The sequence below is a fragment of the Lutra lutra genome, chromosome 3, assembly GCF_902655055.1.
Source record: "Lutra lutra chromosome 3, mLutLut1.2, whole genome shotgun sequence".
In the NCBI taxonomy this organism is placed as follows: domain Eukaryota; kingdom Metazoa; phylum Chordata; class Mammalia; order Carnivora; family Mustelidae; genus Lutra; species Lutra lutra.
In genome coordinates this window covers 70746939-70770567 of record NC_062280.1, presented here as the reverse complement: position 1 = coordinate 70770567, position 23629 = coordinate 70746939, and the positions used below count along the sequence as shown (strand labels likewise).

Genomic DNA, 23629 nt, shown 5'->3' with positions numbered 1-23629 from the left:
CTTGTAGGGACAGAGCGATCCTCCATCCAACATATCCATGCCAGAATAAGTGATAACACTGTGACTTCCCTTTCTCTCCCACTCATTTTCACTTCTGTCCTCTTCAAGCCTCCCATTCCTCAACTCTCCAAATCAGCTTTTTCTATGATGCTTTAATTTTCCTTTAAAATTTAATTGTAAAATTATACAGCATTTATGCTACTTACCTTTTATTCTATTTAAATATGAGATCAAAGTTCTTACTATTAGGCAAGATCAACCCCATTCTTGGAATCCAGAATTTCAAGCCTTGTTTGTTTGTTTGTTTGTTTTGCATGTTTACGGTTTTTATTTCCTGGGGGAAGTTCTGTCTTTTGTACAATTAAATGCCAAGTAACCACACAACATTTTTGATCCTATGTACATGGATCACAAGAACTGAGATGCAAATTTACTTAGTGTCTCACAAATGGGCTAAGAATTCTTTTTAGTTAGCACACACAAAATCTGGTTCAGTTGCTTGGACTTTACAACGCAATTCCCCAGCACAACTTTATCACACAAAATACAATAATCACAATAATTGAAACGCAAATTCTTGAGTCAGCTTTCTAATAAACAGGGTTATTGTGGACAATATTTTAGCTTCTTGAATTTAACCTCTCTTGGCAATTGAAAAGGATTGGGCAATTAGATCTAAAGGTAATAGGCAGAAATGTCTCAGTTAGCAAAACACACACACACATAAAGCCTGAGCATTCCTCCCGGACAACAGCAAGGTATCAAGGATGAAAAGGGCAAAGGAGTGTTAAAGTAATCCAATATGTGAAACGAGCTTTTAAAGAATAACTAAAATGTTCCAAGAAAAAAAATAACTTCTCTGAGAATCACTAATTTAAAAAACGTTGGCAATTGTTGATGGGCTTTCTCAGATGTCGACTTGTTACCAAGGCGATCAAGAAGCAGGGAATAATATATGTTTGGGCAGCAAAATGATTGTGAATGGATTTTAAAAAAAGGATTCTGCCTCTTTGAATATATATACTTGCCACGTATTAAGTGAAATGTAAGTGCCCGCTTTGGTGCCACTGGCCAGAATGAAAGCTCTCCTCCAGTAAGTGAGGTGAACTGAGATTTTTGTTTTAAATGCCTGCCTCCAGGGTACGTACAAGTGGGAGACGGGTTGGAAACCTAGGGCTAAGGGGGATGGGAACGAGATGGCTCTGCCTGTGAATCTAAGAGCTGTTATGTGTGAGAGAAAATCCTCCTCCAGCCTCGGAGGGGGTGTCTCCCCCAATACCAGCTCCCTCCCCCCGGGCTAGTGGGGCGGGTCTGGTCTGCTCAGTAGCTGCAGCGGCCGTAGCGGCAGCCCCGGGGCTGAGCGGCAGCGGCCTCCTGTTAGCTCAGGAAAGCGGCGGCTCCGAGAGTGCGAGGCCCTGGGGAGATCCGGCGGAGGCTGCCACCGGGATGGAGGAAGCGTCGAGTGGAACGGGAGCCGCCGGGGATGGATTTCCGCCCCAGCCCCGTTCCCTACAGCTTGGCTGGGCCTGCTCCAAGCACCTGCGAGGTGGAAGAGGCCTGCGTCTCGGGCCTGACAGCAGCAGCCGGCGAACGAGGCGGGCACAGCGGGGTAACAGTTGAGCCGTAGCCGCTCTCGGGAACCTACGCCGCCACGGCCGCTTATTGTCTCTCCCCTTCCACCCGGGGGCAAACAGGAAGCGCGCCGGCTGGCCGAGCGACGGACGGGTATCCGGGCCAATGAGCACTGGCGACCGAGAGCGTGGTGGCGAATGAGCGCGGAGAAGAGAGGCGGGACTTCCGGGCGGGCTGTCACCCTCTTCCCCCCTTTTGGGCTGGAGGCTCCACCTTTTGTGTTTCCCGCACAGTCAATCAAAATAGGAAAAAAAAATCCCCGGACCGCTCCGGCCGTGTCCGCCGCCGCTTCCCGCATCCTCTCCCGCCGCCGCCGCCTTCGCTCCTCACCATGTGTAAGGCGGCGGGGAGCCCCGCCTGAGGTGCCCTAAACACACTATGACCGGTACGTAAAGCCGAGAGAGAGCAACCCTTGCTGCTGCCGCCGCCGCTGCCGCCGCCGCCGACCACAGCCAGCCCGGGGCCGCCGCCACCGCTGCCGGCTCCCGGCCCCGTGTGTGCGACCGAGTGTCTGTGAGAGGCAGAAAGCCGCACTCCCCTCCGCCTTCCTCCCCTCCCGGCCAGCCACCATCCACCCCTTAAGCCCCAGCAACGCCGTGTCCCTGCCGGGCCCTGGGGCGGGCGGCCCGGTCCGCCGGGAGCGCATCCCCCCGTGTGCGGGCGCGGGCGGCGGGCGGGCGTGTGTGAGTGACTGACGGTGCGAGAGGAGCGAGCGCGAGTGAGAGCGAGCGGCGCGAAGGGAAAGGGGAGGAGAGGAGAGGAGAGGGGGCAGGGGCAGCGCGGGGAGGAGGAGGAGGAGGGAAAGAGGAGGAGGAGGAGGGTTACAGGCAGCGGCGGGCGGGGGCAGCAGCAGGAGGGGAGGAGGGATCCGCCGCCGCCGCCGCCGGGGGGCGGGTGGGGGAGGGGAAGGGGACTCGGTCCGGGCTTTCGGAGTAATTTCGCCTCGGCCCGCGGGCCCCCTCCCTCTCCTCCACCCGCCTTCCTCCCCACCCCCACCCCCCCGCGCTGTGCCTGCAGCTCCCGAAAAGCCCGTGAAACAAGAGGAAATGGCTGCCTTGGACGTGGACAGTGGCGGCGGCGGCGGCGGCAGCGGCGGCGGCCACGGCGAATATCTGCAGCAGCAGCAGCAGCACGGAAACGGCGCGGTGGCGGCGGCGGCGGCCCAGGTGAGGAGCGGCTGAGCCCCGGCCCGGCTCCCCCCTAGCGCCGCTTTCTCCTCCCCTCGCCTCTCCCCTCCCTCCGCGCCTCTCTCCTCCCCTCCCCCCGCCCCGGGAGCTGCCCGCCCGAGGCGCCAACGCTCCGACCCCGCCCGCGCTGCCCCTCCCGCCGCCTTTTTGTGAGGGTGTGTGTGTGTGTGTGTGTGTGTGTGTGAGAGTGAGTGTGTGTGAGTGTGAGCGAGCCAGCGTGTGCGCCCTCCCGGGGGTGGGTTCCGGGCGGAAGGTGGAGGCCCGGCGCTCAGCCCGCCGCCCGCCTTCCCGCGGACGGTGGAGTTGGTGTGCGTGCGAGCGGGAGGACGCGAGCCGGAGTCGAGAAGGAGGAGGAGGAGGAGGAGAGCGCGGGCTGGCGCTCGCTTGGGCTCAGCCTGCGGGGACCGAGGCGCACTTCCTGTGCGAGCGGCGGCCCGGCCCTAACCGCCACCCCTCCCCCTGTCTCCCTCTCTGAACCCGCCCATCGGGGGTAGGACACTCAGCCGTCACCGCTCGCCCTGCTGGCCGCTACCTGCAGCAAGATAGGGCCGCCATCGCCGGGCGACGACGAGGAGGAGGCGGCTGCCGCAGCCGGGGCCCCCGCCGCCGCCGGAGCGGTAAGTCTCGCGCGCTCGGCCCGCCCCCGCCAAGGCCCTGCGCCCGCCATCCCGGGCCTGCGGCGCGCCCGCCAGCCTGAAAGGCCACCCCGGCGCCCGCGCCTTCCGCGATCTGGACGGATCGCACTGCCGGGGCGCCCTTTTGGGCTCCTTCGCATGCCTGTGTGGATCAGAGACCAGCCCAGGCTTTCTCTAAATTGTCACTGCGGCGCCTCGATCCAAATGCACTACAAAATGAAGTCAGAGAGGGCGGGGGTAGAGGACTCCAAAATGGATGTTTGAGCAATTCATATCAGTGCTGAAAACTCCTTCGCTGAACACTACAAAATTTTCAAGCACAGCCTATCGGCCATAGATAGTATCAACTACAGAGGCAGTGTCTTTAGTTTCTAGTATCTTTGAACCTGGAGCTTTTTCTGCTGGAACTTACTAGGTCTTACTGATTTAAAGCGTAAATTGCTAAAAGAAACCAAAAAAGGAATGAAGGTTTACTCTTTGAATTACCCTTTTGTATGCAGGAGTGAACACTTTGTGAGTGCTTTTTTAGAGGCCATTCTAAATTGTTGTATTTTAGTTTTTGCAGACGACTTAAATTTGCAGGAGTTCTTCATAAGTGGAATAAGTGAAACATTCGATTAGCGATCGTTGAAATTGGCGAAGTTACTTAAATGATGCATTGGCTTTTGAAATTGAGTATTAAATGTCAGTGTTAGAAACAAAAGTACGTGTAAGGAATTGTATTTACATGCATGCTAACGTATACTGTACTTACAGTTCAGTTTGGTTGGCAGAGCTGTATTTTCATCTTATTGCGATTACTGGTCTGATAAGGTTTGGAGGGATTCTGTTTGTAGGGTTTTTAGTTTGGGGGCGAGGGGGGAGGAGCTGGTCAGTGTGTTGTATGAGGGCGTAACACAAATTGATAGACAAAATTTTTAAGACCGTTAATTGTGATTTGTATCTGTGTGAATCATCGGTGTTGTGTTAAATATGTAGATGTGTTTACTTATTAAAATACTAAAAAGCTCTCCCAGTCATTTTTGGTTTCTTTTGAGGTGGATTATAGGAATTGATTTGTGTAGTGGTATTTTGGTTGGTCACTATGGACAGAAAAGTATGATATTTGTTATACTTTGCAGGAAATTATAGGTATGTCTAGGCACTAAAAGTGAAGCTGATGTTTGGACTGTTAAATATTTGTAATTTTAGTGCTTCAAATTATACTGTAGAGGGATATGAATAGCTTTAATGTCTTAAAAGTATTCTTCAAAAGTATTGTGCTTTTGTAAGCTGATTAAGATGTAAAAGTGTAAAATCATGTTTGTGAGAGGCATTGTTACTTCTAAACAAAACTTACGGATTGGCAAGCCTTTTTTATGAATTATCCCTCTAGCCCCACAGTGCCAAAACAAATTGTTTATTTTAAAAACACTGCTCAAGTAAAAGTGCAAAGCAGATTGCTTCTACTTGTCTTTTACAATATTTTCAGTTAGGATGAAAAACTTCTTGTGACTGCAACTTACCAAGTTTATATAGCTCACTGATGGGGGCGGGGAGAAGTGAAGGAGGAAGTTATGGGTGAAAAATATGTATATGTACTTGTATATGTGAATCTCAGCCCTGGCAATAGAAAATACTGTCTCTGGTCTTATGCTACTGTGGTTATATACTTGTAGGGAGGTTGTTTCCATCCTCTTCAACTCCTCTCAGTTACCAAATCTCTACTGACATCACATTTCCCTCCAGATGAACATGAACTAGAGTCAGTAGGAGCACTTTTTTTCTTTGTACGTTTGGTATGCATGCATAAAATTTTTCACTGAGTAGAATTAGTAAGACTGGCTCGAATATGTTTGCCTTAGCCACTGGGAAAATTAGTTTTCCATTTTAATAGTGAATTTCAGACATGTACATCTTAAAAAATGAAAGAGAATCTAAGTGATTTTTATGGGCATTTTTTTCTATTTAAAAATGTGCTTAGATAATCTTACTGTAATCACTCAAAATTACTGGGAATCATGAGAGGTCTGGAGAGAAAGAGCTTTTTTGTAGTTGTGATTTATTTTATTTTACTTTGCAATTTTTATTTATAAAAAAGTTGAAGAGATAAAACTGAGTTACCTTCTGCCCTTCACCCAGCTTCCCCTAATGTCAGTGTAACTATAGTGCATTTGTCTAAACTAGGAAACTAACAGCAATACAGTATTATTAACTATGCTACAGACTTCATTCTTGTTTCACTTTTTTCCCCCACTAATGCCCATTTTCTGTTCCAGGATCTAATCCAGGGCACCGCACTGCATATAGTGTCGTTGTGTTTAAAATCAAATAGAAATATGCATATACATTCAACTTTGTGCTAGCTTAGTTTGGTATTTTAAGATTACAAGGGCATTGAAAAGCCAGTCAGCTGCACTGGAGATTTAAGTGTCTTGAATTTAGAATTAGCTATAATATGATACGGGTTCTTTCTGGATCCTGGCCAAGAATGGTTAGCTCCAGTACTGTGCTAAATAGGTCTAATCATAAACCATTCTCACCTATAATGTCCCACAGCATGGACTCCCAAAGTTGGTTTGATGGCAGGGCTCTTTTTTGTACTTTATTATTAAAAGTTGTATAGTTAATTTTAGTAATCAGGAAATATAAGATGTAGCGTTTCATGCAATATTAGTTTGCCTAATCTATATTGATGTGAATTTCTGAGTTATTAATTTGCTTATTTCATTTGTACCTTAAATTGTAATCAGTTAATTGGATAATTGTTTTTATTTGAAATTGGTTTTGAGTTCTTCATTGTTTCTTGAAGACTTTAAGAAACTTGAGTAATTGCCTGAGATTGGTTCTTAGTTTGTTTCCACCTTAGCTTCATACTTGTTTTTGTTTCCAGTAACACTCTGCCCTTGCCTTTTTCTGGCTTTCAAAAAGCCACTTGTGGGAACTGAGAAGTTAATAATCCTTTCTGAATGCTATGCAATAAATGGTATGAATTTTTATTTTTTCCTTTCCACAGGTATTATCTAAGAAGATAGCCTCTTTTTTTTGTTTTTGTTTTTTTTTTTTTTTCCATTCAACTGCCCCTCCCTCCCTCCATTTTTATGCCTGGTTGCACGGGAGAATGCCCTTGTAATGAATTGCTATAGCAACGTCCCAGGGCTACTCTTGGTTTTGGTCCTTTTTACCCTGTTATCATGTGTTTATGTACAGAGGGAGACTTAAGAGTACCTTCAGTTTCAGCTTTTTACAATAATGCCAACTTCCTTGTCAAATGGTGTTTTGTTAGTTGTCTGGTAAGAATATTAGAATTCCTGAAAGAAACACTGGTTGATTTTTCTTGAGGGTTATCTTGAACTGAACCAAATACTAGTTCTTGCCTGGGTTATATGTTTTTATGTCTCTCTTTTATTTCTATAGTGTTTCCATAGCCTAACATCAAACATTTTTATAAGTGTTCTTTGGTCTCAGATGATTTTCTGAGTCATCTCCTTTAGTTGTGTGCTGCTGATAAAATTTCTCTTACAAATGAAAGGGGATTGATCTGTCATTTTCTTTGCAATGATTTTAAAGTAAATACTTTTAAGTATTCATTCAATAAATATTTACTGGTCTTTATGCCAGAAGTTGTACTAGGCATTCAGATCATTCTCTATTCTCATAATCTTACTAATCATAATGTTATCTTAGGATTGTATAGTGCTTTATAGTTTGTAAAGCATAACGCTTTCTTTTGGTTCTTATGACGCCACTAGGTAATAATTTTCCCATTTTTAACATAAAAATGAGTCCTGCTCTAGATCACACACAATTCCACAGTTCTAGCTAGGACTAGAAGTCAGTTCTGAGTTTTTTCCTTTCTAGTGTAATGCATGCCCCTTCCCCAAGCATAATGGTAAAAATCATGAAGGTCTAGTAGTTTTCTGACTTGGTGTTTTCTCTCCAATTCCATTAAAAAATTTAATACTTAGTAAATTTTTTAAAACAGTAAATTTATTTCATTTAAAGATCCTTTTTGTTGCCTTTTTTGCTTTAAATTGTTTGTTGCTGTTTTTCCTCCCCTGGGTTTGTGCTTCATAAATATTTCTTGTATATGCATTTCACCTTAGGTTTATTCAAAGAAGTTCAAATACATCATGCTGTCTTAGGTTTGAGGATTTACCTTCAATTACTGGCCTGCATTGTTGGGAAAAGTGGTACCACAGTTTATTTTTATTTAACTTCTGGAGAGGGGTTCTTGGGTAGTACTTAGTCAGATTTGTCATTTGAGTAGCTATATTTTCACAGAATTTCTTGACTAAAAACCTGTTCACTGATGGTTCAATATCTGCCCTTACTACGATTTTGCAAGAAAGTATTACTTTAGATGCCACAAATTTGGCCTTTTTTTTTAAGGATGAAAAAGGACAAAATGCCAGTATTGTAAAATGATTTATACCTGAGATACTGTATCCTTTGGTATAAGTTGAGTAATTGTAAATTTTAGTGCTGGTCAAAAAAAAAAAGTTCAACAGTCAGTTCTTCAGAGGTAAACAGCAACCTTAGGAAAATTAAGATTGGATTTTTAGACATTATACTTTAGATTTCAGTATAAAGTATAGATATAAATATCTTTAAAATGCCAAGAGACTGAAGTGAAATATGAATTACTGTTCTGATATTGGGAAAGATGACTTAGGCTTGTAATTCCTGAACCAAATAGAAGTTGAAGAATGACATGGAACTTTAATGACTGGTCTTTTCTTTAGTAATTTAAGTTTGATAAGTTTAAATGTTTGTATTTAAAAGATGACTATTTTAGTTCAAGCCTACACATTTGTACAGAGTTCCACATTTTATCTGTCTTTAGTCTCTTCCGCCTTTCTTTCAGTCTCCTTCACAGGGCCTTAGTTTATAAAACACAGACCTGATTGCACCACTCACTTGCTTAAAAACCTTTTACAGCTTTCATTTACTATCTGTAGGATGAAGTCCAAACTCCTTAGCACAATCTTCAAAGCCATTAACTACAGGCGTTGATAAAATATCTAGTCTTGTTCCCCCTTACTTTATTCTATGAATATGAGTCTTTTCTGGATCTTCTCAAACTCCCAACTACACATTCTTTAGTTTCCTTTTGTCTGTGGCTATTGTTTTTATACCTTCATTAATGCCTCTCTCTCTCTCTTTCCTAGCTGTCTACGGTGAAGTCATAAATTTTATTCTAAGATTATTTTATCTCGTGTGAAACTTTTTTTTTTTTCCCATCTCTATGTTCCTAAAAAGCATTTTGATCATATGGCTAGTGCACACCACTATTCACATAGTCACAGCATGTATGTGTGTATCTGTTTGGATGAATTGGGAACCATTTGAAATAGAAATTGCTTATTTCGTGAGCTTGCTCATATGTTCATTTCTACTTGGCAGATATGCACAGATCTCTTGAATCATTAAACTGTGGTTCATCCATTGAAATACATGCTTTTCAACCATGCATCTGCATGAAAATTAGGTAGTTTCTTTAAGAAACTCTTCAAGTATTGTAGGACCAGAAGATTTTTATTGAATTTTGTGGAATGGTTCCTACGTAGAGAACAGTGTATGTCTTAGCCATTTTGTGTGGTGATACACCTACTTTGAGAATGTGATGAACTCCTAGATTATCCCTCTGTCCCCCAATTCCACTTTCTCAGAAAGTTGATACGTTTATTTAGAGGATTCAGAGGTCCTTTGAAGCCTAGATGTGGGTTCTAGGTTGAGAATGCTGGACTGGATATGCTTAAGTTTTCATTGTGTAGTGATACGCAGAATCACAGGAAGTTGCCTATAGATCTAGAAGGAAGTGGCATAGGAATGGCTTTACTTTGAGGGTGAGTAATTCATATAGGATCTCATTCCCTGTATCTTTACCCTTGGTCTTAGTGGGAGACAAGCTTAGTATAGAATTAAAAGCCTGGCTTCTGGAGTTAGACTTGGCCTAGTTTTAAATCCTGTCTTGGCCATTTGAGACCTGTGTGATTTTGTTTCTCAGTTATTTTGTTTGTGAAATGAAGATAGTAATAACACCTACCTTACGGGATTGTTGTAAGGAGTAAATGATATAAATCACTATCCTGGTTCTTGGCATTGAAAGAATGGCTCTGGTGTGAGACATTACTTTATTCCCTTAAAAAATTTCACTCTTTGACATTGTTGTATTAGATTTTATTGCTTTCTACTTTCCTTTGTTGGTATTTTTCCAGTGTTGCCTAATCCATAAAATATGGGCATGATAACTTAGAATTCTATCACATCACAGAATGCATAATGTATATGTCTATCATTGTACTGCAAATTTAAATAGAGTAGTAGGTAAAACCATCGTCTATATCCTCCAGCTTTTAGAGTCTAGAAAAACCTTTCAGATGGAGTGACTTTGCCATGTGGTCATAGCTCAATAATCTTGCCTCATTAAAATTTTTTAAGGTCTCTCTCTCTCTCTCTCTTTTTTTTTGTAGTTCATGGGAAAAGTAAAGAATTTGATGGCTTGCTAATGGAATAGACTTAGCCAGGAGTTTACTCTGGAGGACATTAATGCATGCCATAAAAGAGTAGCTTTTTTTTTTTTTTAAAGATTTTATTTATTTATTTGACAGACAGATATCACAAGTAGGCAGAGAGGCAGGCAGAGAGGAAGAGAGGAGGAAGCAGGCTCCCCACTGAGCAGAGAGCCCGATGTGGGGCTCAATCCCAGGACCCCGAGATCATGACCCGAGCCAAAGGCAGAGACTTGAACCCACTGAGCCACCCAGGCGCCCAAAGAGTAGCTTTTGACTTAAGGTTTACAGCAATAATACAAATACTGACTTTTCTAACTCAGATGACTTGATAACACTGTACTAGTCATGTTTCTTTTTTTATACAAATATAATGTACCTAATTAGTGATACGTATTTTAGTTGGTTGTATATATATATTTTTAACTCTTCAGTGTTTGAGATAATACTTGATTTGAGCTGTCCATATCTTTTCTAGCCACTTACACGTCTGTTGATTTAACCGTATGGATTAGAAATCATAGATGAGGAATTAGAAGACCAGTTGGTAAAACAAAGATTACTCTGAAATTTTTTTCCTGCTCAAATAGCATGGGTTATCTTTGCAGTAACTAACAAAATTGGAAATAATGATTATTGTAGTTCAGGTAGTACTGCTTCAGTATTTGAAGTCTGCTGTGTAATTAAGAGAATTTTTAACTTCAGGTAGTAGAATTTTTGTCAGTTTTTATATTTTTTTTGAGGACTGGTTTAAATATGCCACAAAAAATATATCATGTAACATTTTTTGTTTTCTTTATCCAGACAGGTGATTTGGCCTCTGCGCAGTTAGGAGGAGCACCAAACCGATGGGAGGTTTTGTCAGCCACACCTACAACTATAAAAGATGAAGCTGGTAATCTAGTACAGATTCCAGGTGCTGCTACTTCGAGTGGGCAGTATGTCCTTCCCCTTCAGAATTTGCAGAATCAACAAATATTTTCAGTTGCACCAGGATCAGATTCATCAAATGGTACAGTGTCCAATGTTCAATATCAAGTAATACCACAGATTCAGTCAACAGATGGTCAGCAGGTTCAAATTGGCTTCACAGGCTCTTCAGATAATGGGGGTATAAATCAAGAAAGTGGCCAAATTCAGATCATTCCTGGCTCTAATCAGACCTTGCTTGCCTCTGGAACACCTCCTGCTAATATCCAGAATCTCATACCACAGACTGGTCAAGTCCAGGTTCAGGGAGTTGCAATTGGTGGTTCATCTTTTCCTGGCCAAACCCAAGTAGTTGCTAATGTGCCTCTTGGTCTGCCAGGAAATATTACCTTTGTACCAATCAATAGTGTCGATCTAGATTCTTTGGGACTCTCGGGCAGTTCTCAGACAATGACTGCAGGCATTAATGCCGATGGACATTTGATAAACACAGGACAAGCTATGGATAGTTCAGACAATTCAGAAAGGACTGGTGAGCGGGTTTCTCCTGATATTAATGAAACTAATACTGATACAGATTTATTTGTGCCAACATCATCTTCATCACAGTTGCCTGTTACTATAGATAGTACAGGTATATTACAACAAAACACAAATAGCTTGACTACTTCTAGTGGGCAAGTCCATTCTTCAGATCTTCAGGGAAATTATATCCAGTCGCCTGTTTCTGAAGAGACACAGGCTCAGAATATTCAGGTTTCTACAGCACAGCCTGTTGTACAACATCTACAACTTCCAGAGTCTCAGCAGCCAACCAGTCAAGCCCAAATTGTGCAAGGTATTACACCACAGACAATCCATGGTGTGCAAGCCAGTGGTCAGAATATATCACAACAACAGGCTTTGCAAAATCTTCAGTTGCAGCTGAATCCTGGAACCTTTTTAATTCAGGCACAGACAGTGACCCCTTCTGGACAGATAACTTGGCAAACATTTCAAGTACAAGGGGTCCAGAACTTGCAGAATTTGCAAATACAGAATACTGCTGCCCAACAAATAACTTTGACGCCTGTTCAGACACTCACGCTTGGTCAAGTTGCAGCAGGTGGAGCCTTGACTTCAACTCCAGTTAGTCTAAGCACTGGTCAGTTGCCAAATCTACAGACAGTTACAGTAAACTCTATAGATTCTACTGGTATACAGCTCCACCCAGGAGAGAATGCTGACAGTCCTGCAGGTGAGTCTTAAGTCATGTCATGCCATAGATAAGTGATTTGTTGACATGTAGGGATAATTTTTGGTTTAAGGAATTTTCAGTACATCTGGCTATCTTTACAGGTGATGCTACATTTCCCCATGTTTGTATGAAAAGTAGACATTAAGATGTCTTCCAGATTGTTCTTGGAAGTTTTAAAGTCAAGGATTCATTTCTCCATTTTGCCATAAATTACGTTTGTAGTTTTTCCTTAATTTTATATGTTTTCATATCTGATTGGTATTGTCAAGCATTACGAAATTTTTATTTGGCAGGTTAAGTATCTTGGTTTTGCTTCTTGTGATGTCAATTAAGTACTTTTGCATTATATTTGGTTGGGGAGTCAGATTGGCATGGTGAAAACATGGCACTGGGAGCCAAGACTATGTTGTCTCACCCACTAGCTAGCTGTGTGATTGTGGCCAGATTCCTTTTTTCTTGCAAACTTGGTTTTCTCATTATATAAAATGGGATTATTGGACTAGGTAACTGTATCCTAGGGTACTTTCCAGACCTAAAATTCTTTGATTCTGTGAGAGTTTATTTTTGTAAGTATATAGTGAATATTAAATTTAACTGTGCTAGATATATTGTTACTGATAGTATGGGTAGAAATTTCAGAAGTCTACTCTTTGAATGTTGGCAGAAATTAAATAATATAGTTTAAAAGAGATGGTATCATCATTACCTTAATGTTCATTTAGATAACATGTTATGAATGTTTTGTTGTGCACTAAATTCTTAGTTTTATCCTTCTTTGTATTTGGGTTCTTGTGGTGACTGTGTTATTATTATAATCTTCCATTGAGTCCAAGATTCCAAGCTCTTATATTAGGACCCTCGAATTTGATTTATTGAAGTAATTCCTATCACAGTAGAGATTACGTTTTTCTTTGGAGAAATTTGTTACCTATCCTTAGAAAATTGGCATTGTTCTAAAGTCTCAGATCTGTACTTGGCAAGCCTTTAATTGAATTTGAGCCTTCTGAAGCAATGGTTTAGAGCACCCATTTTCAAAGCATGGTCTGTGGACTCCTCGTGGATCCCTGAGACCCTCTCAGAGATCCTTGATGTCAGATTACTTTTAATACTAAAGTTATTTGCCTTTTTCATTGTGTTGATGTTTACACAAAATGGCTTGTTCCTTAGCAAAAATGAGATTAGTGGCACCAAACTATTTTGCTAGTTGTTGTAGTCTTCATGATCATGTATTTGCAGTTAAAAAAGAAAAATATCGTTTTCACTTAAGAATGACTTTGATGAACTAGTCAAAATAGTTATTTTTACTAAATCTTGACCCTTGAGTGCTGCATTTCCTTTTCTAAAAATTAGCTTTACTGAAATATATTCACATACCATAAAATTCATGCTTTGAAGTACATAATTCAGTGGGTTTTTTTGTTTTGTTTTGTTTTTTTGCAGTGGGTTTTTTTTTATATAGTTATAGACTTGTACAGCCATCACCACTATCAAATTTTAGAGTTTTCTCACAAAAAAACTCAAGCCCACCAGCAGTCACTCCTCATTACCTCCTTCCCCTTAATCCCTGGTAACCACTAACCTGTTTTCTGTCTCTTTAGATTTGCCTATTCTGGACTTGCCTATTATTTCGTATCAGTGGAATAATACATTTTGTGGCTTTTTGTGTCTGACTTCCTTCATTTAGTATAATATTTTCAAGGTTTATCTGTATGGTAGCCCATGTCAGTATTTCATTCCTTTTTTTGTAGCTGAGTAATACTCCACAGTGAGGTAAATGAATAAAACGCAGTATATATATCCAGTTGAGGAACAGTGTTTCTACTTTTTGGCTATTACGAAGAATGCTGTGAACATTTGTGGACAGTTTTTGTGTGGGCATGATTTTGTTTCTTTTGAGTATATACTAAGGAGTGGAATTGCTGGGTTGTATGGTAACTGTTGACATTTTGAGGGACTGCCAGACTTTTTCAAAAGGGACTACACCATTGAGTGTTCCAATTTCTCTATATTCTTACCAACATTTACAATTGTCTTTCTTTTTGATTATAGCCATCCTCATGGGTATGAAGGGGTATCTCACTGTATTTTTGATATGCTGTTCTCGCTACTTGTCTTTGCAATATTCTTTGTGATAAAATGGGAAGTATGCTTTAACAAAGCATTTCTGCTGTATGCCAAAGTAAGATGATTGTCTTAAGAAAAAATTTTTTTGATTGTACAGTTGTAGGAGTTACAAGGTGAATTATATGCTGTTTTCATGAAAGGCTGTTTTTAACTTGAAAGAACAACTGACAAACTGGTTATTGAGAGATTTGTGTATTTAAGAGCAAATATTTTCTCAAAAAAAAAAATTAAGTGAGCTGGTTACTTAAAGGAAAAAGCCTTTTTAAATTTGCTACCAATGATAAGATTTCGGTTTTCCAGTAAAAATTAGAATTTTGGAAAACTCAAAACTACTACTATGAATTTGACAGCTTTTACTAATAAAATATTTTTCTGATGAGATGGATAGTGATATTAATAAATGGGATTTTTTGGGGGTGTACTGTATTATAAAGAAATGTACCAACATTTGGAAGATCTATATAACTCAGTGAACCAGTAGTTGTCAAATATCAATTCATATTACAAAATCATGCAGGGGTAAAAAGATCCATTCAGAGTTTGAGATAGATCAATAGCAAGCATGTGGAAAGTTTATCAATATGGTTTCAGGTTTTACGTTGCAACTGACCTATAAAGAAACTGCCACTTGTCAAGTTTGGTATATAATATCAAAGAATGCTGGAAGGCAATAAAATTACCTCTTTTCCAACCATGTATATTTGTAAGACTAGATATTCTTTCTCTGCTTTACCCCAAACCCCATGCTGCAAACAGAATGTAGAGGCAAAATATGAGACTCTAGTTGTGTTCTTTTAATCTAGACATTTTATGAGAGTTCTGCAAAAATGCAAAACATGGTCTTTCTTCTCATTAAGCTTTTGTTTTATATTTTTGGAAAATAGTAGTTTTTCATAAAACGTTAATTGATGTTAACATGCAATGGATTTATTATTCTTAAAACAGAAAATTATAATTTTTAATTAAAATTAAATTAAATTAATAAAATTAATTTAATTAAAAATTAAATTAAAAATCATAATTTTTAATATGGTAGATACTAAATATATAATCTATATGAACAAAAGCCTCTGGAGACCTCAGTAATATTTAAGAGTTTAGAAAGAGTTCTGAAACCAAAAAGTTGGAGAATACTGATAGAATGACATATTTCTGAAGATATAGCTGGTAGCTTTTTAAGCTTGGACAAAATTAATGTTATGGAGATCTATACATGTTAAAAAAAATCCTAGGAGATTTGTGATTTTTGTGGATTTATGAATTAGATTGTTATTAGCACCAAATCTTCACTACAGTGGTTTATTTCTAAAATACTATCAAAATAGCAACATTGTATGAATTAGATACAAAATGGACTTTAAATTTTTTTTGAATTTTACTTTACAAATTTAACATAGTTTTGTTTTGTGTTTTAGAGAGGGAGAGAGCAAGCGGGCTTGGGGCAGAGGGGGCGAGAGAGAATCTTAAGTAGGTGCCACATCCAGTGCAGAGCCAAGGTGGGGCTTGATCTCATGACCCTGAGATCATGACCTGAGTTGAAATCAAGAGTCAGATGCTTAACCAACTGAACCACCCAGGTGCCCTTAAGATGGACTTTTTAAAGTGGTAATTTAGTATTGAATGGTGATAAGGAAGGATAAAATAAGGATGTGCTCTGGGAGACCATTAAATGTGAATTTCGTCCCAGTTTTAAAGGACTAGGGAAAAAAATAGAGAAAAACAAAAGTTAAAGAGAATGAGAACAAATGCTGCAAAGTACACAACAGCATGTTTAATAATGAAACCCAGGAAATTTTAATTTTGGGAAGATTTGGTAATAGGAAGACAGCTCTTTGTGCACTGTCTTTTTAAATTGGCAAGAAGCAAGATAAATTACTTTAAGATGTATCTCACCTGAAAATAAGAATAAAAATTTTTTGTCTGTGTTAGAGCATAGTATGCCCAGAGAAAAGGCTTAACACTTTTACATCATTGGTTTGAATTTTATATTTGATAAGCATGGAAATAATGTAGTACTTTTCATAATAAATGAGAAGACACAGATTTTTTACTGGGACTCTGGAATTTCTTTGACTTTTTGTTTTTCTTAAGCTCCCCTTCAACAAAAATGACCTCTGCTTCAGCTTGTTTAAGGCAGTGAGTCTGACTCTGGACCCCTCCTCGTGTTGGGTATGTTTAGGGCCTCTGACCCCTTAGAAACCAGATCCCCATTTTCCTTGGGAGGTAGAGCAGCTCATCATGCCCCAAGCATGTCCCACTCACTGCTAATATTTGTTTTTTTTTGTTTTGTTTTGTTTGGTTTTGTTTTTTTTCACTGAGAAGATGCATGTAGATTTAGAGAATTTCTGTTTTTGAAGTTTTACTTTGTCTACCATTGCTGTGTGGTGGGAAGAGACAAAGTATGGATTTGTCTCTTTCCAAAGCTTTTTCTAGTCAGAAAATTTCCCCAAAGTTCAAACCAAGACTTATTCAGTCTTTCAGATTTTAGTCCTTTACAACTTTTTGTTTTATATGAGTACAAGTTTTAAGACTAGGAATATTTAAAATTGAGTCAGGTGTTTGAGGTAGGAAGAAAGATTTATGGAAATCATTACTTTTTTAGAGCAAAAAACCTGATGTTTGGTTGTGGACTAATTGGTAGCTGTGCTTTTTAAAATTAACAGTGAATGGAAGCATTTACAAAAAGTTGGATTTTGGGGGTGCCTGGGTGGCTCAGTCATTAAGCGTCTGCCTTCAGCTCAGGTCATGATCCTAGGGTCCTGGCATCCAGCCCAGCATCAGGTTCCCTGCTCAATGGGAAGCTTGCTTCTCCCTCTCTCACTCCCCCTGCTGGTGTTCCCTCTTGCTGTGTCTGTCAAATAAAATCTTTTTAAAAAAAGTTGGATTTTTAAAACTTTAATAGTTAATTTAAGTATTCAAGAGCAAAAGGGAGAGAGATATATGTCAGCTACTATATAGGTGTTTTTAGATATATCATCTGATGTAATTCTTTCTTGCAGTAATCCTGTTACCATTCTAACATTTGGGTAGGGAAGGAAACTGGCCCAGAGCTTTTCACAACAGTCTTTGGGGTTTTGGTTGGTTGGGTCTTTTTTTGTTATTGTTGTTTGTTTTTTGGTTTTTCTGGTTGTTGTTTTTCTATACTACACTGACTTGATATTCTGCAATTTAATTTATATCAGGTTTTTGGCTTTTTTTTTCCCTTCATTTTCTGGAGAAAGATACTAACTAGCCTTATGTATTTTTTTCATGGTAAGTGAAGAGAATGTCTTCTGGAACATCTTTATTGGCGATTCTAACAAAATAAATGTATTGGTTTTTGGTTTTGTCTAAGGAATCACATGTCAGAACTGGCCGATGATAGGAATGTACAAATACTGATAAAAGGCCAAACCTAATGGTTAAAAAGCAGAGTGTATGGTGAAAATGCAGTATTTTTAGAGCTAAAGAAAGAATGGGAAAAAATGAATGCCATCCATGATGATTTAAAGTGATTGGTAGATCTTTTAGCCTTCTTAGACAAATAGGGGACCAGTCTAGCTATTGTTTTATGTAGACCTCAATGTTTTATTATTAAATACAACCTGAGAACCTTTTAGTTAGGTATTGTATAGTATGTCCTGATTTGTTCTAATGCTTAGTTCTTTGTTTGGGAATCTGTATACTGTATATGCATGCCATGTTCTTTCACTAAATTAAAAAAAATTTTTTTCTAAAAAAATTTCTAAAATTGTTATTTCCGAGCTTGAGAAAATCATTCATATTCTGATTTTCTCAACAGTATTTTTTTGTTCATTGAATTTTAGTGTTATAATTGTGTATTTTCTGTACTTCATTAAAGTTTGCTTTATCTGGTTATAAAGTAAAAGATGTTTGTTATGGAAAATAAAAACATGAAAATTTTAATGTAGAAAGTTGGAAATCTCTATAATCTCTCAGGAATCAAACTTGGTGTCATATGTTTTTAATATTGTAATTAATTATATTGCCTCTGCAGTTCTTTTATCCTGTTACTTTTTACTTTTTACTTTTTTTTTAATAGGTGAACATACCTGCTAAGTATTTAGGTCAGGAATTATAGCCTATTTAATAATCTGTTAATATAGATAAAAGTAACCCAACATGAGGAAGAGCCAAGGATCAGTCAGGTTCACTGTTTAAAACCAAGCTGGAGTAGTGCTCCCTTGTGTTAAAGGGGAGCTTAAAAAAAAAAATGGTGCTGCTTTATGTTACTCAAAGGTATGGCTTAAATGAGGCTTACACTTACAGATGAGAGAGGACGCAAGGAAGTAGGACAGGAACACAACCTGTGATCGGCATGTGAATCGGTCTGAAGCATTGAATTGTTAGCTCAGTGTCTGGATTTGTGATATCTCCAGTATTTTCTCTAAAGCCAGTATAAAACCTGGGTCTGCACTGGGGCTAGAGAGACTTGATAGAAGAAGTACTTGTAAAAATTCCAGACATGGAGCTGTAATACAGAGGAAAATTTTACTCAAGATAAGTCTGAAAACCAAAATTCCAAAATACATGATAAACATAAAACCTATGAAAGATAGCCAATAAAATCAACAATTTGGAAATGAATTCATGTTGTATTAAAGAACAATGTATTGAAGGGTTTAATCATTATGTTTTTGATTGTCAATCAGATAAAGCTGTAGCATTTTTAGAAAAGAAGTTGTAAAGCAAGGGTAGATATGTAAAAGAAACAATCAGAAATCCTAGAAATGAGAAACATGTTTGGAAAACACACATCGGTGAACATATTGATATTTCTGAAATCGGGAGTACATGTTACAATCCATGGCATGTCAATGTTTAATTGACAGTGCTTTTTCTTTTTTTACTGGTAATTGTGTGTCTTGTTAGCATTGTTTTAGAGGAAATAGAGAAATTTGTGGAGGGGTGAGAGGAAGGAGGAAACAGGACAACTTTTAGGCTAGACCTAGAAAAAGAGTGAGTCAATAGTAATATACTAAGGAATTTGCCCAAAATACAGCATAGAGATAATGAATGAGTAGTTAAGAGACTTGAAAGATAGATTGAGAGCCACCAACGTAGAAATTTTAGAAAAAGAGACTAGAGTGAATGGCATGACAAGTAGTATTTGTTGAGATAATGTATGAGAATTTTGTGTTGAAGAAATATAGTTTGCTGATGAAAATCTTACTTCGAAGTATTAAGTAAGATGAGCGGAAATAAATTCACCCCTCAAATTATGGAGAAAGGTAATCTTAAATTTAGCAGAAAGAAAAGACAGATTATTTACAAAGAGATTACAGACCTACAAATCTGTCATCAGCCACACACGCAGATCCCAAAAGATGGTTTAGTAATATCTTCACAGTACCAGCAGAAAATAACCAGCAGCCAAGAATTCATTATGCAATTAAACTTCTACTCAAGGGTTAGGATGTAGTGAAGACATTTTAATTCAAGGCCTGAGAGTTTACTATTTCAAAGACCCTTACTAAACTAACTACTGAAGGATTAAGTGGAAAAATGTTTCCATGGGAAATGAGGAAATAATAATGATCACAGAAGTGGCTAAAAAATTAAGTTTATTTTTTAATTTTTAAAAAGATTTTATTTATTAGAGCGTGAGCAGGGCGGGGAGGGCAGAGGAAGAGGGAGAAACAGACTCCCTGCTCAGCAGGGAGCTGAATGGGAAAGGACCCTGAGATCCCGAGCTGAGCCAAAGGCAAGACACTTAACTGACTGAGCCACCCAGGCACTCAGAATTACCCATTTCACTGACAATAAAATACTTGTAACTTTAAAAGTTGTAGGAAATTTCAAAAATACATAAAAGTAGAAAAATGTATAATGAACCTTAATGTAACTACCTCCAGCTTCAACATTTATTAGTATTCTGTCATTCTTGTTTCCTCTGTTTCTGCCATTTAAAATTTTATTCTTGGTGGAGTATTTTATTTATTTATTTTTGATGATTGTATTTGTTAGAGGGTGTGTGTGCATGTGGGGAGAGAGGAGGCGGGTAGAGGGGAAGGGAAAAGGAGAAGGAAAGGGAGAGAATCTCGAGCAGACTCCTTGCCAAGCACTGCCCTCCATGGGGTTCAATCCCACGACCCTGAGATTGTGTGACTGAGCCACACAGGGGTCCCTCTTGCTGGAGCATTTTAAAGTAGAATTTCAGAATTGTATAATTTTACCCAGAAATACTGATGGAATGTTCAGTGTGTGGTTTGGGAGCCCCTGGGGCCCTTTTTTTGTGAGGTCAGAGCTGTTTTCATAATACTACTAAGGTATTATTTGCCTTTTTTACTGTTGTGTTTTCCTGAGGCTACACAAGGTGTGATAACACAACAGATTGAACAAAGCAGCTGATAGGAGGATCTAGTTGTTTATTAATAAGCTAGATATTAAAAGAGATTTGCAAAAACTTCCTATTGTTTTTACTTTTTGAAAATCTATTTTCCATTAAAATGTTACTTATGATACTATTTGAATTTGTTATCTTTTTTTAAATTTTTTTTTAAGATTTTATTTATTTATTTGACAGAGAGGGAAAGATCACAAGTAGGCAGAGCGGCAGGCAGAGAGAGAGAGAGAGAGAGAGAGAGGAGGAAGCAGGCTCCCTGCTGAGCAGAGAGCCCAATGATCCTGACCTGAGCTGAAGGTAGAGGCTTAACCCACTGAGCCACCCAGGCGCCCCTTGAATTTGTTATTTTAAATTTAGTAAATACATCTTTAAAATTTTCTGTTTTGATTCCTAATATGGTAATATGTATATATATATCTACTTACGTAAACAAATCCCTTTGAAGTGTTCAAATATTTAAACAAGTTTTCCCATTTTTTATAAAGACATAATTACATGCAATAAAATTCATCGTTTTTAATGCATAATTCTCTACATTTTTACAACCACGTGCAGTTATATAATCACCACCATACTCAGGATACAGTATCATTTCATCATTCCTTCCAGTTCCCATGAGCCACTTCATAGTTTGCCACTCTCCCTTACCCTGTCCTCTGGCAAATAGGTATAATCACGCAACAAAAATTACTTGACATCCTCAGCAATTTTTAAGTTAAAGTGATCATGAGTTTTGAAGAGTTAAATGTTTGAGACCTGCTCTGATGAATAAGGATTTTTAAAAATATAAACACAGTACCATTATTTACTATACCCTGTATTTCTAGTAATCTTTTAATACTACCCAATATCCTCTCAATGTTTAGTTTTCCCCAGTTGATTAAAAAAAGTCTTAATAGTTGAAGGGGATTAAGAGGTACAGACTTCCAGTTGCAAAATAAGTTAAGTCCTAGAGATGAAAGTACAGCATAGGGAGTAAAAAATAGTAATACTGTAATAACGTATGGTGTCAGATGGTACTAATTGTGGTGAGCATTGAGTAATGTATAGAATTGTCAGATCAATATGTTGTATACCTAAAACTAATATAACACTGTCAATTATACTTCAGTTACAAATTTTAAAAAACCTTAAAGGCCTTTTTAGAATTAGTTTGTTCAAATTAGGATTTAAAGGGACTGTGTATTTTATTGGTTGCTGTGCCTCTAGCTCTCTGCTTTTCAACTAATGTTTTACCAGCTTTTCATTGTCATTTGGATTCATTATTTCATTTAGGTTTGTAAAATGGTGGTTTTTCTAAATTCTGAATCCTTTTGTGTTACAGCTTTGAATCTTCCAGCAAAAACTTTACCTCATTAGCTATTTGGTTACCCAAAAGTACAGTTTGTACAAGAAAGGCAGGATAAACTATTAAATTCATTCCTTTTATTTATGTTTTTGGAATGAGTTGTTATCCTGGCTTCTATCAGAGAGTCTCCTTATTTTTTTGGAATATCATTATGAACTCATCAATTGTGTTTTAATATATAGCATTTATTCTTGGTAGTTAATGTTTATATTGTTGAAGAAGAAATGGAATGCTAAAGATGAAAACAGAGGAATCTAGGTGTGGGTTAAAGTCCTTGTCATTTTTAGTCTTTATAGTGAAACAGTTTGTATTTTGTTTTTTGTTTGTTTTTTTGGCAGAAATTTAAATTTTGATGTAAGTATCAAGAGAATAAAAATGCAATTTTTTTTTTAAATTTTTTATTTTTTTCAGCATAACAGTATTCATTATTTTTGCACCACACCCAGTGCTCCATGCAATCCGTGCCCTCCACAATACCCACCACCTGGTGCCCCCAACCTCCCACCCCCCACCCCTTCAAAATTCTCAGATCGTTTTTCAGAGTCCATAGTCTCTCATGGTTCACCTCCCCTTCCAATTTCCCTCAACTCCCTTCTCCTCTCCATCTCCCCTTGTCCTCCATGCTATTTGTTATGCTCCACAAATAAGTGAAACCATATGATAATTGACTCTCTCTGCTTGACTTATTTCACTCAGCATAATCTCTTCCAGTCCCGTCCATGTTGCTACAAAACTTGGGGATTCATCCTTTCTTTCTTTTTTTTTTTTTTTTTACAGCTTTATAAACATATATTTTTATCCCCAGGGGTACAGGTCTGCGAATCGCCAGGTTTACACACTTCACAACACTCACCATAGCACATACCCTCCCCAATATCCATAACCCCACCCCCTCTCCCAACCCCCTCCCCCGATCAACCCTCAGTTTGTTTTGTGAGATTAAGAGTCACTTATGGTTTGTCTCCCTCCCAATCCCATCTTGTTTCATTTACTCTTCTCCTACCCCCTCGACCCCCCATGTTGCATCTCCTCTCCCTCATATCAGGGAGATCATATGATAGTTGTCTTTCTCCGATTGACTTATTTCGCTAAGCATGATACCCTCTAGTTCCATCCACGTCGTCGCAAATGGCAAGATTTCATTTCTTTTGATGGCTGCATAGTATTCCATTGTGTATATACCACCTCTTCTTTATCCATTCGTCTGTAGATGGACATCTAGGTTCTTTCCATAGTTTGGCTATTGTAGACATTGCTGCTATAAACATTCGGGTGCACGTGCCCCTTCGGATCACTATGTTTGTATCTTTAGGGTAAATACCCAGCAGTGCAATTGCAGGGTCATAGGGTAGTTCTATTTTCAACATTTTGAGGAACCTCCATGCTGTTTTCCAGAGTGGTTGCACCAGCTTGCATTCCCACCAACAGTGTAGGAGGGTTCCCCTTTCTCCGCATCCTCGCCAGCATCTGTCATTTCCTGACTTGTTAATTTTAGCCATTCTGACTGGTGTGAGGTGATATCTCATGGTGGTTTTGATTTGTATTTCCCTGATGCCGAGTGATATGGAGCACTTTTTCATGTGTCTGTTGGCCATCTGGATGTCTTCTTTGCAGAAATGTCTGTTCATGTCCTCTGCCCATTTCTTGATTGGATTATTTGTTCTTTGGGTGTTGAGTTTGCTAAGTTCTTTATAGA

The 23629-nt window shown here is 39.1% G+C and overlaps 1 protein-coding gene across 1 annotated transcript in view; it reads left to right on the top strand.

The window, feature by feature from the left end:
• The first annotated feature begins 1878 nt into the window (after nucleotides 1–1878).
• Nucleotides 1879–23629, top strand: part of SP3 (Sp3 transcription factor) — a 60471-nt gene continuing 38720 nt past the window's right edge. The window contains exons 1-4 of the mRNA XM_047722191.1: nucleotides 1879–2017; nucleotides 2650–2798; nucleotides 3314–3436; nucleotides 10753–12115. Coding sequence (XP_047578147.1) covers nucleotides 2011–2017; nucleotides 2650–2798; nucleotides 3314–3436; nucleotides 10753–12115 — 1642 coding nt within the window. The 5' untranslated portion in view covers nucleotides 1879–2010. The remainder of the gene's footprint in view (nucleotides 2018–2649; nucleotides 2799–3313; nucleotides 3437–10752; nucleotides 12116–23629) is intronic.